The sequence below is a fragment of the Xyrauchen texanus genome, chromosome 22 (genome assembly GCF_025860055.1).
Source record: "Xyrauchen texanus isolate HMW12.3.18 chromosome 22, RBS_HiC_50CHRs, whole genome shotgun sequence".
In the NCBI taxonomy this organism is placed as follows: Eukaryota; Metazoa; Chordata; class Actinopteri; order Cypriniformes; family Catostomidae; genus Xyrauchen; species Xyrauchen texanus.
Window position 1 is genome coordinate 8424378 of NC_068297.1, and position 15827 is coordinate 8440204.

At 39.4% G+C, this 15827-nt stretch overlaps 2 protein-coding genes across 2 annotated transcripts; one reads left to right on the plus strand and one right to left on the minus strand.

Annotated features, from left to right (window-relative positions):
• Positions 1-1355: 1355 nt before the first annotated feature.
• On the plus strand, positions 1356-5108 carry marcksb (myristoylated alanine-rich protein kinase C substrate b). Its single transcript, XM_052154064.1, has 2 exons — positions 1356-1689; positions 3577-5108. The coding sequence occupies exons 1-2, from the start codon at positions 1603-1605 to the stop codon at positions 4165-4167; spliced, it is 678 nt and encodes a 225-aa protein (XP_052010024.1). The 5' UTR covers positions 1356-1602; the 3' UTR covers positions 4168-5108.
• Positions 5109-6549: 1441 nt separating this feature from the next.
• On the minus strand, positions 6550-12577 carry col10a1a (collagen, type X, alpha 1a). Its single transcript, XM_052153031.1, has 3 exons — positions 12442-12577; positions 12008-12140; positions 6550-8930 (listed from the first exon to the last, which is right to left on the minus strand). The coding sequence occupies exons 2-3, from the start codon at positions 12123-12125 to the stop codon at positions 7090-7092; spliced, it is 1959 nt and encodes a 652-aa protein (XP_052008991.1). The 5' UTR covers positions 12126-12140; positions 12442-12577; the 3' UTR covers positions 6550-7089.
• Positions 12578-15827: the final 3250 nt, after the last annotated feature.

Below are 15827 nucleotides of genomic sequence, written 5' to 3' on the forward strand. Positions count from 1 at the left end.
CAACACTAAGAAGTGTTTTATATTTATTTATTTTACTTTTATACTGTAATAAAATTATGATTCTTTAATGGTGCACTCAGTAACTTTTGTGTTTTTGTCATCTTGGTCGTCTACTGACTCCAAGCTGCGTGGATTTTGATATCAGATATCATTTTAGAAATTTACTGTGCACAGTCAACCATGATTTATTTTATCCAAGAGTAAAGGTGTCCTATATCAGGGTGGTTACTGAGATTAAGCAAGTAAAGTTCGGCTGGTCATGTGCAGCCCCCATGAGGGGACCCTCGCCATGTAGAATAAAACTGCTTTCATAAGTTAACTGATATAACTTCATCTCATGTGAGTGCTCATGATTTTATACATATGTTTAAAAATTACAATTCATTTCTTTAGGAGTGACATTTTTTAATAAGGAAAAAATTACTGATTGCACCTTTAAGTATAAATGCAAAATTGAGCAAGCATTTTTTTAAGGGCTTTTTTAAGGGTGTTCCTTAAATATGTAACAAGCAGTTTGGGTATAGTGAATTTTTGCCAAAAACATTTCTGTCAGCTTGTGGTCTGCAACCTTAATCTTCCCTCACAACTTCCTGGATTATTCAACCAGATTCACTAACACATTCACTCATTCAGATGTAAACAAATATTTCACTATTGCATATTTACACCATCATCATTCTTTAAGAGCAATCTGCTGTGATGTTGATTGTGCCAGCAGTTGCCATGGTGACGTGAGTTAGTACTTGATGTGAAAGCACGCTTTAGACTATTTCATTGAATTCAAAACATCTCCATCTGGGCTGACAATAAACTGTGACTGAGACTAGGTCACCAGGATTCCTCAGAATGAATTCATCATGCAAGCAATGTGCCACTGGATGTTTATATTGGAAAAGTGTAATCCATGGATGGAGAGGATCCAGGGGAAGAAATGCTCACAAATCTATGCGTTGGCATATTTAGTGCATCTATATGACATAGTGGCCAAATGAATACTCAGCCATTTAAATCTATTGTGTCTCCTGCATATCTTCACTAAGATTGGGGTAAACTGAAAGTCAGGTTCAGGGTTTGTGTCTCCTGCATGTCTTCACTCAGATTGGGGAAAATTGAAAGTCTTAGTTTCAGATTAAAAGAAAAAAAAATATATATATATATATTAAGAAAAAAAAACAGAAAAAGAGAATATGTTTCTGATTTAAAAAAAGAAGAACAAAACCTTTTGACTGCATTCATTGGTACTGAATCACCAGTTGCTGGTTGTGCTCCTTTCTTCCCCCCTACCCCCTGCTTTCCAATAGTATCCACACAGTCACCTGATTGGCCCACACAGCCCTCCTGTGACGTCACGAGTATTTGGGCGTTGTATCCAGCATCTCATTATCAAAAGAGAACAATTTAATTACCTCCATCTCTTTACCGCCCCAAAATTATTTAATTTGAAAGTGCGCTACATTCATTGTTTTTTGTCAGCTTGTCATAGCTTTCCTCTCGTTATCTGTTTCCCGCGGTCTTATTTGAAAAGAGACGCTCTTGAGAGAGAAGCTCGCGCTCTTTGTTCATTCATTTCATCTGCTGGGATTCTTTGTTGCGCGTGAAAGCATGGGAGCGCAAATCTCTAAAAACGGGGCAAAAGACGAGACTGTCGCCGATAAACCCGCCGAAGCTGCGAATAAATCAAACGGGCAGGTAATAACTCTCTTTAATTATATTCTTTGACTGTGCAGACGCGTGATGTTTTGAGGGGGTGTGCAGTACCCCAAAAACCCAAGTCGCCTCAGTTGAACAATGCACCGATCAACAAAGGAGCTAAAACACTTTCCACTACAAAATCAGCACTTTGGTGTTACTATTGTCTATATATTGATAAGTGTGTAACAAAACAGTAGACCGAGATTAAAAGGGGTTTGTTTAGTGTAAATGGCATTTTTCAAACCACACGCCGAGTACAATAACCCATCAAATTTAATTAGTCAATGCGTCTGAATGGCAAGTTTGTTAATCACATACTGCCTCTTTATGATCCCATCGATTTTTGGCGATTGCAATCTTATTATTTTAACTAAGCTAAATGAAAGCATCAGTAGCTTTGTCAAGCTTTTCGTCGTGCAAAGCCATTTCGGTAAATCAACCACGCCTTTACGGCATCTTGTTGATACGATAAGAGCATCAATAAGCCAACAAACGCAATTCACGGATTTAATATGAGATGCGGCCTCGCAAAACCACCGCTTTCAGAGCGATGCTGCCAGTAAACTAAATACGATGATCTCTTTGGTTGGATCAATCAATGCTTGTTGACTCTGGGGGCCCTATGCAAAAGGAAAAAAGCGGGCCCTTATCTGCAAAAAGCGCAGAGAGTGCGTGCAACAACAAAAAACGGCGCTTTTACCGGGTGCAATTCATTCTTAGTGAAACTGCCTATGAATGACAATCCAATATTTTCTAAAGAAATGTGAAGTAGGCTAAACGTGAGAATCGATCAAATGGTCTCTTAATGCTCACATATTTGGCTCCAGCTTCTAATGGATGTTGCTTGCTAAAGCCTCGCAATGGCAAAAAGACGAGAGTTTACTGGTCCCTTTAATGGGCATGTGTGTCTTTGTTTATGTTTATGTCCATAATTGCATGTCAGGTGTGTAGGATACTCCTGATGTAAACTAAGGAGTTACTCTCACTGTAACATTTCTATCATTAAACGGTTGTGAATATAGAAGCTGGAGATTTCTGGAAGTAGCATACAAATTAGGAGAACTGCAAGACTTCAGCGAATGGAAAAAGCAGAGAACATGAAATGATCAGAATCATTATTGAATTTCTTTTCCTTTAATTTTAGTCTCAAAAGCAGATCTCAGTGTACACATGATCAGCCAATGCCTACACTGTGTATATAAAACAAGGAAATAAAAGAAAAATGCACATATAATCTGAACTAAAAGAATCTGCTATCTATCTTTTCCTAAAATTACGACTTGTGCGACCATTGGCAATCTTTCCGTGAGAAGGGATAGTTCAGTAAAAATGACAGATTCTTTACTATTCAGCACTGTCATGCTTCTTCTTTTCCTCTTTATTTTTTCCTCTTCTGACTCCCAGATTAGTATGTCGGACGTCCTCTTCATGCTGCCTGCATCCCTCTCTTACTTGAATTTGATCGTAGCTAAAGGTATGGGGGGGTTTCGAAAATGTCAGTCTACTAAGCATTGCCAATCACTGGTTTCAAGTGTCGTTGCTGTGAACTACTGTAATTGTTGCCCGCGGGAGGCCCTTTCCCAGCTTGGGGCCCCAGGCAATTGCCAGCCTTGCCTGTGCCGTAGGCCCGCCTCTGCTGGTTGGATCTACTCGTCCATGTTGCAGTGCTTTCATTCAAATGGCAACAGCGTCAGCTAGGCAATGTGCGCTGTGGACTTCACCCACGTGGTGAACCTATAAACTCCATACAATGTTCCATGAGCTCTATTGTTTGTATATTTTGTAGGTTGCAAATATATGCAAGATGAATGAAAACTGTACTTTGTAATGAGTAACTGGAAAATGCAGTACAATTGTATTAAATGTTTTATTTTATTCACACAGGAGAATGGTCATACAAAAACCAATGGGAATGCCTCCCCAAACACCGATGCAGCCACAGAAGATGTGCAGGCCAATGGGAAGAACTCCGCTGATGAAGAGTTGAAGGCAGAGGAAGGAAAAACTGAAAATGGAGGTGATGAGAAGACCACTTCAGAGGGTAATGGGGAGAGTTCCGCCGTTGCAAATGGAGAGGACTCGACCAAATCAGACGAAATCAGCTCTGCCTCGGCAAACGATGAGCCTGCCAAACAGAAGAAGCGCTTCTCCTTCAAGAAGCCATTTAAACTTGGTGGCTTTTCATTTAAGAAGAGCGCCAAAAAGGAAGCTGAAGGGGGAGAGGCGGCGGAAGCAGTTGTGGAGAATGGTGAACAGAAGAAAGATGCTGAAGCTGAGGAAGCCAAACCTGAGGCCTCCAGTGAAGAAGCCAAGACAGAGGCTCCAACCGTGGAACCCAAAGCTGAGGAACCAACTGAAAAGAATGAGAAAAAGACATCCAATGAGGTCACTGAGGAGAAGCAAGCTGAGCCTGCACCTCAAGAACCAGCAGCTGCTACAGAAAGCTCGGAGGCCCCGGCTGCTGCCACAGAATAGCAGGTGAAAAGCCTGTTTTAGATGAAGTCCGAGGAGCACAAACATGAAACATTTGTACAAAACCAATGACATTTCAAACCTCTGTTTTTCTCCCATGCTTTTCATTTCATCCATTCCTATTCCATCCACTACGTTGTATATGACATTTTGAAGGAAGGGAGTTGGATGGGAGTGTTTGGATATGAAAGGCACAGTTTTCCCATGTTCTTTATCTTTTTTTTTATTTTGTAGCAGTTGTGTAAGTGGTGTGCATGTGTTTGCGTGTGCATGAGTGAGATTAATAGAGCATTGCTTATTTCACAGTTTTTTTTTTTTTTTTTTCATTTTGTAGTTGAACTATGTTAGTATAAGGACATTGTGTTGAAATATTAGTTGATGGCAATGGTGCCTTACCATTGGGTAAATCAAGCTTGTGTGGAGCTATCAGAAATGACATCATCGAAAAATTTACAAATGTTATTGGTCAGTTGCCATTTGATTTTACTGTCAGTGTTACATGAATTACTGAAATAGGTGCTCAAAATCTCAACAGCTGCATTGTGCAATACCGCCGCATTATGTATTGGCTATTGTCATTGCTGGCTTTTATGATGTTGATAAAATGTTTTTGTTTTTTTATCAGTGGTAGAAATTGCAGTATTTTTTCCCTCCAGAAGTACTCCTGTTTCAATGAGAATTATGTTCTACAATGTTTAAAATCAAAATGTTTGACCTGTCATGTGTTATGCAGTCAAAGTGGTTTTTATTCAGCAGAGTTCCACAAATGTATGAAAAATTGCCAGTGCAATTGTCAAGTAGATTTTTTGTTCTTCCTGTGTAAATACTTCTGCACCATCTCTACTTGATTTTTAAATGGAATGTATCTGTGTGCAAATCGCTCACAATGCTTTTTTCCCCCCTGCATTTTAGGGACACTCAAAACAAAAATAAAGGATTTAGACAGAGAAAATATGAGTGGCTTTGTTTGCCTTCATAATATGTGCATAAATGGAAAACATGCATCCTTTGCTCACAGTATGCTTTTTTGAATAATTGAGGAATATTTTCTAATATGATCCTGGAACGTTGCGTTCGCATTGAAGTTTTAAACCCATATGTGGTCCTTCTTTCTGATCCGTACAATTTTGCTGCCCCTCTGGTTCACTATTTGTTCAACTTATAGTCACAATTTAAAGTTTAATCCACTGAAGGATGATTTTAATCAAATGTGTACATTATGAAAAGCAACAACAACAAAAAAAAAAATAATACTTTTGAGGTAATTTTCTATCCTTCCATCAGTGATCTACCTTCTGAACCATTGTGCCAACATATATTGAACAACAGCAATATGGGGGAAATACATGATTATACAAGTTTTCTTAGTTTCCCTCCACCCCACTTGCATAACACAAGATCCTCAAATTAGGAAACATCTTACCAATTTCATTGTTTTGTGTACTTGCCCTCAACACTGGTAAATGTCACGCTTCCAAATTCCAAATGCTTTCGAAGTATAAAAAGGATGTGAATAGACAGTAGTCGGATGTTTTTAGCATACCACAGAAGCTAAAGATAATTTCAAACCATGCATTTTCTACGTTCCAAGATAAACTCTGCCATTAATTTTCAACCACAAGATGGGTGTGTTTTGACCCAATATTCCTGTTCCTAGTTTAGGTATGTTCATCTTTTATGGCAACTTTAAACTTGTGGCTCCCACCTCTGCCCCCTGCCTGTTCACAGATGGAAACAACTTTACCCTCCAGGTGCTCACACCCTCAGTTTTTCACACAACCACAACCCTCAAATCTTCCATAGGCAGTGCTTTTCAGCTGCTTGTGGCTCTCAGCTGCTGATTACCTCTACCCAATGGATTCTGTTTGACTTGTCTCTCCACCTTACCAACATCTCTTTCAATTTGACTGGGTGAACTTAACACAATCTTTAAAACTTACTTCTTAACTCCCTCCTTTTTTTTTTGAAAGGATAATACTCCTAAAGACTAAAAAATCCTGTCATAATTTTGTTCATTTCTCATGACTTTCTTCCATGGAACACAAAAGGAGATGTTAAGCAGAATGTTAGACTCAGTCATCACTGACTTTCATAGCATCCACACAATAAAAAGTGAATGCTGATTGAAGCTAACATGAGTGTGAGTAAATTGTAATTTTTAAAGGGTTAAGAGCATACCTCTTGGAACTACAGAAACTGTGAGGCTTTTTGAAACCACAAACACTTATTAGAAATAATACTAAAAACACACTCCAGTTCTCAGTGTAATGATACATTGCTGTTGCATTGTTTAACACCCAATAGTTACCCTTGTTTAAATATCAGAACAAATGGCATATTAAATTATTCAGCAAAAACGAAAACATAAACACAACAGACAAGAGCTCTTTAGGAAATGGTTTATTCGATCCATTATGGTTTACAGAGCAAAATTACGCCTTTGGGAAAGCAACATTTGATTTTCTTGATAATTTTCACCATCTCACAATATTCAAGTCAGATATAAGGATGTCAGGAACAGCATTCTCTCAGTTTTATCAGTAAAGATATAAGGTAATCAATAACAGTGAAATCGGGACAAATATTTTAATTACCCTCTGTGATCAGTAAAAAACAAAAAATAAAACAAATACAAAAATCAAAACAATTTTTTTTTTTGGAAAAGACATGAAATGATCAGGAAAACTTCTACATGCTCTCTCCACACACAAAATGTAATTATTTAGGTATTAACTCTTTCTATCCCTGATAACTTGTTACATAATTGACTTCCTTCTTATTGGCACAACTTGAAATTTCCAAGTTGAGATGCTTGTATTTCTCATAACAATAGCACAGTCTGTTATGCATCATTGTTTGCAGAACAGGATATTTTGTTTGAGAAATAGTGATGGTTTTAGAATATGATGTGGTTTGATCACCTTATCACGTTGAGGCAATCAGGAACCCAGAGAAGGAGCAGTGGACATTGTCGGCAGCAAATACACCGCTAGCCTCATCATCAGGGATCTGGATATAAACAGTGTCCTGCTCATTGAGCTGAAGGACAGCACTTCCAGACATCTGGTCCAGGAATCCTTTGTTGTACTCATCATAAGTGAACATGATTGGATCACTGTTTTTATAAAGTGCCACCAAAGCATTAGCCCCATTCACATGCATGCTGTAGGAGAAGTAGTAAATTCCTGGAACCTGACAGGTGAACAAGCCCGTCTCAGGATCATAATGCTGTTCTGCATTGTATACAATCTGATCAAACTTAATTGGGGTACCAGATGGGGGATAAGGTGTCACAGTTGCAACAGTGAATGCAGACACAGGACTCTTAACAAGAACTGGGTATGTAGTTTCACCTTGGGCCTTCTCAAAATTGACCTCACCAGGAGGTCCAGGTGGGCCAGGAGCTCCAGCAGGACCTGGAAGGCCAGCAGACCCATCAGATCCAGGAAGTCCAGGTGGACCCTGAGGTCCAGGAATTGCTTTAGCAGACAAACCTGCTGGGCCAGGTGCCCCAGGAAGACCAGGGTGACCTTTAAGGCCAGGTGCACCTTCAGGACCTGCTGGGCCGACAGGGCCTCTTGCCCCCGGAGCACCTGTCTCTCCCCTTTCACCTGCTGCTCCAGTGTGTCCTTGAAGGCCCTTTGGTCCTGCAGGTCCAGGTGCTCCTGGGGTACCAGACGCACCCGTGTGGCCAATATCTCCTTTGTTACCAGGAGCACCTGTAGCTCCCCTTGGACCAACTGGGCCTGTTGCCCCCAGATAACCCTGCTTGCCTTCAATGCCTTGTGCTCCCTGTTCTCCCTTGTGCCCCTTTAGCCCTGGAGGTCCCATTGCACCTGGGTCACCCTTATCACCTGTTGCTCCCCTTCCACCTGGGAAACCTCTTTGACCTTGAGAACCAGCTGGACCCATAGGACCAGTAGCACCTGGATATCCAGTGTGCCCTTTAGCACCTGGCTCACCTTTCGGACCTGTTGCACCTGGGCTACCAGCTAGTCCTCTGTCGCCATTTAAACCGGGTTCACCTGGTTTGCCATAACCTGGAACTCCAGGAGCACCAGGAGCACCAGACGCTCCTTGTGGACCTTTGGGGCCAGCAGGGCCAGGCATACCTGGAGCACCATTATCACCTGGCTTGCCAGCCATTCCAATTCCAGGTGGTCCTGTTTGACCTTTTTGGCCTGGCAACCCCATGGGTCCAGGTTCCCCATCACGACCAGGTGAGCCTGATTTACCTGGTTCACCAGGAAGTCCAGATTTGCCAGGCCTTCCAACACCAGGCTCACCAGGCTTCCCTGAAGGACCCACTATCCCTGATGGACCTCTCTCGCCTGGTGGCCCTTGAACCCCAATACCTCTTTCTCCTTTCTGTCCTTTCATACCAGGAATACCTGGATGTCCTTTAAGACCTGACTCCCCCCTTGGTCCTTTTGCACCTTGAAGACCTGCTGGTCCAGGTTTGCCTGTGGAAGATAAACCTGCAGGTCCAGGGCTACCAGCAGGGCCAGGCATGCCCCTGGGACCTTGAGGACCAGTTGCACCAGTGTCTCCTTTTGGTCCATGTGCACCTGTAGCTCCAGGTTTTCCAGGTCCACCTGGAGAACCAGGTTTTCCAGGCGCAGAGTAACCAGCAGGTCCGGGTGGTCCAGGTGGTCCCTGTGGCCCAGGCAGCCCTTCACCATCTTCTCCTGGGGGTCCTTGAGGTCCAGGGGGCCCAGCTGGGCCTGGCTCACCAGGGGTACCTGGTTCTCCTGCTACAGACACCACTAAAAAATAAAAGAATATCAGAATCTATATTGTTCTCATTACATATATCAGTGGCAATATTTGTAATCAATCAATGATCAGTTACAGGAGAAAATCATTAATGGAATTGAGAAGTCATGTTTCTTAATAATCTTTCAAGATACTGTGCGTGAGGACTTAAAAAAGAATTGTGTTGACTGGATATGCACTGTATATAAAGTATGTACTGTATAATTTAAGGATTTTTGGAACTGACTTTCCTTAACAGCAGGTGCTCTATCTACTGTACATGCTCTACGTATTCTCTGTTAAGCCCTTTCTTATTCGCCTCACAGCAAGTCCCTTGTACTGCAACATCTTATTCAGACATAAACATACTATATCAGAAATATGTTTTAACATTCAAATCTTGTGTATTACGGGTGCACAACAAAGGTTTCCCAGAATGTCTATCCAAAGATTTAGAAAATGTAACTCTCTCACGATTGTGAGCTCTACTAAAAAGCTGATGTACTTAAGTAAAAAGGCTACAAGTTGTATGTTTTTATATATGTATTATATTCATGTTATATAAAGTCCACAATAAAGAACTATGCATTTTATGTATCACATTACAACGCACATTCATTTAGTTTATTTTATGATTGTATTTGTGGATCCCATTCTAAAAGAATATATGTAAGTATATTAAATTTCATGCGGCAGGGGAATTAAGTAAAGGACCACAGTTTTATGATTGCCTTCATGTGGTCAAATCTATTGGTTTGTAAACTGCATCATTCCAAAGGTCATTCTTGGAAGCATAGCATTCATGAACCAAGTACAGATGTGTCTACATTTTGCTATGACACACCCAGACAAATCACTTTTCAACATGTCGCTAGAGACTGTAATTCTAAATAGCTGTTCATAACCTGCGAAAGTTGGTTGGGTTTGATGTGTGTATATATACTTTAAAATCCAGACAACTGAACAGCTTCTATCCAAACAAATCATGTGCAATTTCATGTACATTTTGGTGTACTGTAAAACCTAATACATAAGGCCATATGCAAACAACAAATTAGGCCTGAGAGGCAGATTGCAGCGGTTATAAAATTGTGCATTAAGAGAATATTCCTTTAGGTAATAGAAAAAAACACAAAACAATAATATATGCAGCATGACTAATATGATTTTAATTTGTATTTATAATATTTAAAATCTCATGCATATGTTGTGTGTCTACATTATAAATTTTATTGATGTGTTATTTTTTTTTAAATTAAATGAAATCTTAAATGCATTTTATGAACATGAATATTATTAAGTATGTATGTATATAATTACACACAATATGGTAAGTGTTTTATAAATATGAATATACATTTTATATCTGTCTGTACACACACACACACACATAATATTTTTAATAAGTAATTTCCCTCGTGGGGACCGCTGGCTGGGCCTCACATGTTAGGTGATCTCAGGTTTTACTAACTTTTACTAACCTACAATGTAGTATAAGCACAAGCACGCACGCACGCACGCACGCCACGCACATGCACACACACACACACACACACTATATATATATATATATATATATATATATATATATATATATATATATATATATATATATATATAGGCCACTGCAAAATGATCAGTTTCTCTGGATTTACTCTGTATATGTTTTTGAGTAAAATGAATATTTTTGTTTTATTCTATAAAGTAATGACAACATTTCTCCCAAATTCCAAATAAAATTATTGTCATTTAGAGCATTTATTTGCAGATATTTTTAGATGTAGTGTTTTCAGACCTCGAATACTGCAAAGAAAATAAGTTTATATAAATTTTTTAAAAACACAATACCAATGTTTTAACTTGTGGCCATTCATCTTCCTCCCAGAGGTTTTCAATGGGGTTCAGGTCTAGAGATTGGGCTGGCCATGACAGGGTCTTGATCCGGTGGTCCTCTATCCACACCTTGATTGACCTGGCTGTGTGGTGTAGAGCATTATACTGCTGGAAAAACCAATCCTCAGAGTTTGGGAACATTGTCAGAACAGAAGGAAGCAAGTTTTCTTCCAGGATAACATGTACTGCCCCATTCCAGCCTTGCTGAAGCACCCTCCACCAAATTTCACAGTGGGTAGAAGGCCTCTCCATGTGGTCGTCTAAACATTAGATGAACAGGTGGAGGATCGGTGATGATCTGGGGGTGCTTCAGCAAGGCTGGAATGGGGCAGATTCACCTTTGTGAAGAACACGTGAATCAAGCCAAGTATAAGGTTATCCTGGAAGAAAACTTGACAATGTTCCCCAACTCTGAGGATGGGTTTTTTCCAGCAGGACAATGCTCCACTCCACACAGCCAGGTCCATCAAGGTGTGGATGGAGGAACACTGGATCAAGACCCTGTCATGGCAAGCCCAATCTCCAGACTAGAACTCCACAGAAAACCTCTGGAATGTGATCTATAAGAAGATGGATATATATTCACATGTGTCCATGTGTGTGTTTACAGACAGACAGACAGACATAAAATGTATATTCATATTTATAAAACACATACCATGGCCAACATAAGCCTGTGATTTAACTATGAAATAGATGTAATTATATTTAAATATCTATTATATTTGCAAACCTCATCAGGCAATGCAGCTAAAGACACAAACACAGATTCATCTGAAAACTAAAAAAGAAATTTAAAAATTACTAAATTATAAAACATCAAAAATATTTATTTTTTTAGTATTATTTCTCTTGATATGCAGTCAGAGCAAAAAGAATGTAATATTTAGTATTTGTAGAAGCATGACATACGTTGACCAAAAATGAATCTGTAATTTGAAGATTCAAAAAATTAGGCAGGTTGCAATACATGGTTAGAGGAACCACTGAGTATCAGTATCCAATCAGTGTGCCTGACCCAACTAGTAGAGCTTAGTGATGTGCATACTTAATTTTGTTTTGTTTTGCCTGCATTTAAATCAAATGTAGCATTCATGTGTGTCTTTTATTGTTTTTTGTTTTTATGTAAATACAAATCTCCAGTGGATTGCACAATTTTAGAGTTCTAGAGAGCTTTTACAATTCAGACACTTACCATGGCTTTTCACTGAGTACTGGGGGGCCTTCACCACCTTCTTGACAACATATCTCTCACCATGAGCAGCCGTCAAGGCAACCAGGAGAAGAAGAATGCTTGCTACTCGTAGTTCCATTCTCTGAGGTCAAATCTGCAATGGAATTGAATGAGTTAGATGTGATGATAGGTGAAGACAACTGTTGGTGATAAAGATTGAAAAAATCTATTGGAGCAATAATTTCAACCATTTAACAGAACAATTAAGAAAACAATTGACAACTAAATACTGTGCTTTTATTATCCATTCAATTTTTTTTTAATCCTCTATACTATAATTTATAATATAGGAGCTTCCTCCTCTCTGCACCTGCTGATAGTCCTGGAATACTAAGGCCTAGTTTCACAAAATCTTTGTTAATACTATCCAAAGGAGATACAACATGGACACCTACCAGCATACTTGGGTTTCAAATAAATAAAAAGTTGTGGCTGCGGCTCCCACTTCTGAATATCCTTGTTCTTGGAGCCAGACAGAGGATCTGCTGCTGCCTAGCACAATGATGAGAGTTTTTATACCATATCTGGCCCTTGCATCATTAAAAAGCACCTACCACACTAGAACCTCCCCTCTCAGTGCTAGGCTGTAATTACCAGGCAGATTATGCCCATGATTGGCATGTCACTTTTTGCTTTGGAGTGTTTAGACCCATGATTAGATCTTGTTAAGTTCCCCTCAAAGCTGCAAAAGATGCATTTTAGTGCTAAATTTGGTCTAAAATGTCATTTTTTTAGGGTACAGATGTGTATGTATGATGTGCACTTCCATATGTAATGTTGTTGTCTTCAGACACATGATGTAAACAATAATTCGGAAAGAAATAGGCTTGACTTCCAAAGAGCGAGTCTTTTGCTGTTGGCATTACAAAAGTGTTTTTTTATGCATAAATATATATATAATTCTATTATGTCACATTCTGGAAATACATGATGAGCATTCTATTGATATTATGTTTTTTTTACATCTGTTCTTATCAACTTATATATATATATATATATATATATATATATATATATATATATATATATATATATAGCTACAACATAAAACTACAATTTTAAATTACTCTTTCAATTTCATCTCTGTGTGGTAAATAAATCTCTTATATAAAAAAACTAAAAGAAAAAAATAAATAAAGGTGAAAACTCTTTGCTATACAGTATCACAATTAGCCAAATGTACTTGACCATCAGAAAACACATTAAACTATTTTCCTTACAGGGGCCACTTTGACTTAGCTTCTCTGTTCTAAGTGTGTAAGGCTTTCATAAAATTGACTATTTTTGGCCAAACAAGTTTATGATTCTTTAAGTGTATATTTTGGTAAGTGCTTCACCCAGAATCTGCTAATAAAGAAAATATAAAAAGACGTTCTGGAAAATGCCTGTACATCTGATTTGACATTTTTAGGAGACCCTCTACACTGAATGCTTTGTGGGTTTATGGTGATAATTTCAAAAAGTGTCCAGAAGAGGGCGCGCTTTGTACAATGCTCTTCTGACGCGTGCATGTAAATGTTTTTGATATGTCAGCAGTTTGATCACGAAGCATTTCTTGTCTTTCATAATGTGTTATTTCTTTAAATGAGTTATTCGCACACAACTCTGCCTTACTACCCAAGCCAAGTTCTAGGAAGCTGTTGGTTGAGTTTTTTCCCCAATTTATTTTTGGGTGCATGGGAAACACACACACCCAATTAATCATACCCTCTGTGACACACGAGTGGTCTTGAGGTATGATCATGATCTGCTATGTGTGGCAACAGCCCTTAAATCTTTACATAATAACACATATGGTTCAGTCCTATATATATTTAAAGAAACATCTCTTTTTCAGGAAACTGTATATTAAAGATAATTTTGTAAAATCCAAATAACTTTACAGCTCTTTATTGTAAAAATGTTAAACAATGTTTTACATGCTTGTTCAATGAACCATAAACAATTAATGAACATGCACCTGTGGAACGGTCGTTAAGACTCTAACAGGGTAGGCAATTAAGGAAACAGTTATAAAAGCTTAAGACACTAAAGAGAACTTTCTACTAACTCTGAAAAACACCAAAAGAAAGAAGCCCAGGGTCCCTGCTCATCTGCGTGAACGTGTCTTAGGCATGCTGCATGGAGGCATGAGGACTGCAGATGTGGCCAGGGTAATAAATTGCAATGTCCGTACTGTGAGATGCTTAAGACAGTGCTACAGGGAGACAGGAAGGACAGCTGATCATCCTGCAGTGGCAGACAACACCTGAACAGGCACATCCGAATATCACACCTGCGGGACAGGAACAGGATGGCAACAACAACTGCCCGAGTTACACCAGGAATGCACAATCCCTCCATCAGTGCTCAGACTGTCTGCAACAGGCTGAGAGAGACTGTACTGAGGGCTTGTAGGCCTGTTGTAAGGCCGGTCCTTACCAGACATCACCAGCAACAATGTCGCCTATGGCTATGACAAGACTGGCAAAAAGTGCTCTTCAGTGACGAGTCATGGTTTTGTCTCACCAGGGGTGATGGTCGGTCTTGCATTTATCGTGGAAGGAATGAGCTTTACACAGAGGCTTGTACTCTGAAGCGGGATTGAATTTGTGGCAGAGGGTCCGTGATGGTCTGGGGCGGTGTGTCACAGCATCATCGGACTGAGCTTTTTGTTATTGCAGGCAATCTCAACGCTGTGCGTTACAGAGAAGACATCCTCATCCCTCCTGACATCACCCTCCTGCATGACAATGCCACCAGCCATACTGCTCGTTCTGAGCGTGATTTCCTGCAAGACAGGAATGTCAGAGTTCTGCCATGTCCAGCAAGGAGCCCGGATCTCAATCCAATTGAGCATGTCTGGGACCTGTTGGATCGGAGGGTGAGGGCTATGGCCATTCCACCAGAAATGTCCGGGAACTTGTAAGTGCCTTGGTAGAAGAGTGGGCTAAAATCACACCGCAAAACTGGCAAATCTGGCTCAGTCCATGAGGAGGAGATTGTTACTTTTGATTTTGACCCTCCTTTTGTTCAGGGACACATTATTCCATTTCTGTTCGTCACATGTGAAAATTGTTCAGATTGTGTCATAGTTGTTGAATCTATTTATATTCATACAAATATTTACACATGTTAATTTTGCTCAAAATAAAAAGTTGAATGTGAGAGGATGTTTCTTTTGTGTGTGTGTATTCCACTTTGTGCTTATTTGTGTCAAGACTCAAATAGTAAGACCAGGTTGAATGGAAGATCCCTTTTCAGTAAAGGAATGAAGGAAAATTTCTGTCACACACCGTATCATTAAGCATTCCTCAAACATGAAGCTTGTTTCAACATTCCAATTTTCAGAATTAGTCTCAATCAAGTATAATTTTCCAAACTAATGCCTTAACATTGTAAATAGTTTTGAACAATTTCTCTTTGACAAGCATTGTTTTAACATGCTCTGCTACTGGAACTGCGTGGAATATGAGCACGCTATTTAACAGACCGCAAGACATCTAAATGAAAGATCAGAATATCAGCTGTCTGCAGCATGTGTTTGATTACAGCTTAAACTCAGACACAAGATTTTTTCCAAGACAGAATTTTTCCTCTTCCTTTGACTGATTGTATGCATTGAACAGGGTTTTACACATTTAAAGGAAAAGCTCACTGAAAAAAAGAAGGAAATTCTGTAATTTACTCATGCTGATTTTATTCCAAACATGAACAATTAATTTCCTCCATGGAACACAAAGGGAGAGGTTTAGCAGAATGTTGACGCTGCGCTTTACCAATCACTGAAAGTGAATGGTGA

Coding starts and splice junctions, on each gene's coding strand:
- marcksb (XM_052154064.1), top strand. CDS start 1,603: ATGGGAGCGCAAATCTCTAAAAACGGGGCAAAAGACGAGACTGTCGCC. Junction 1,690..3,576: donor CGAATAAATCAAACGGGCAG/GTAATAACTCTC, acceptor TTATTCACACAG/GAGAATGGTCATACAAAAAC.
- col10a1a (XM_052153031.1), bottom strand. CDS start 12,125: ATGGAACTACGAGTAGCAAGCATTCTTCTTCTCCTGGTTGCCTTGACG. Junction 8,931..12,007: donor GTACTCAGTGAAAAGCCATG/GTAAGTGTCTGA, acceptor TTTATTTTTTAG/TGGTGTCTGTAGCAGGAGAA.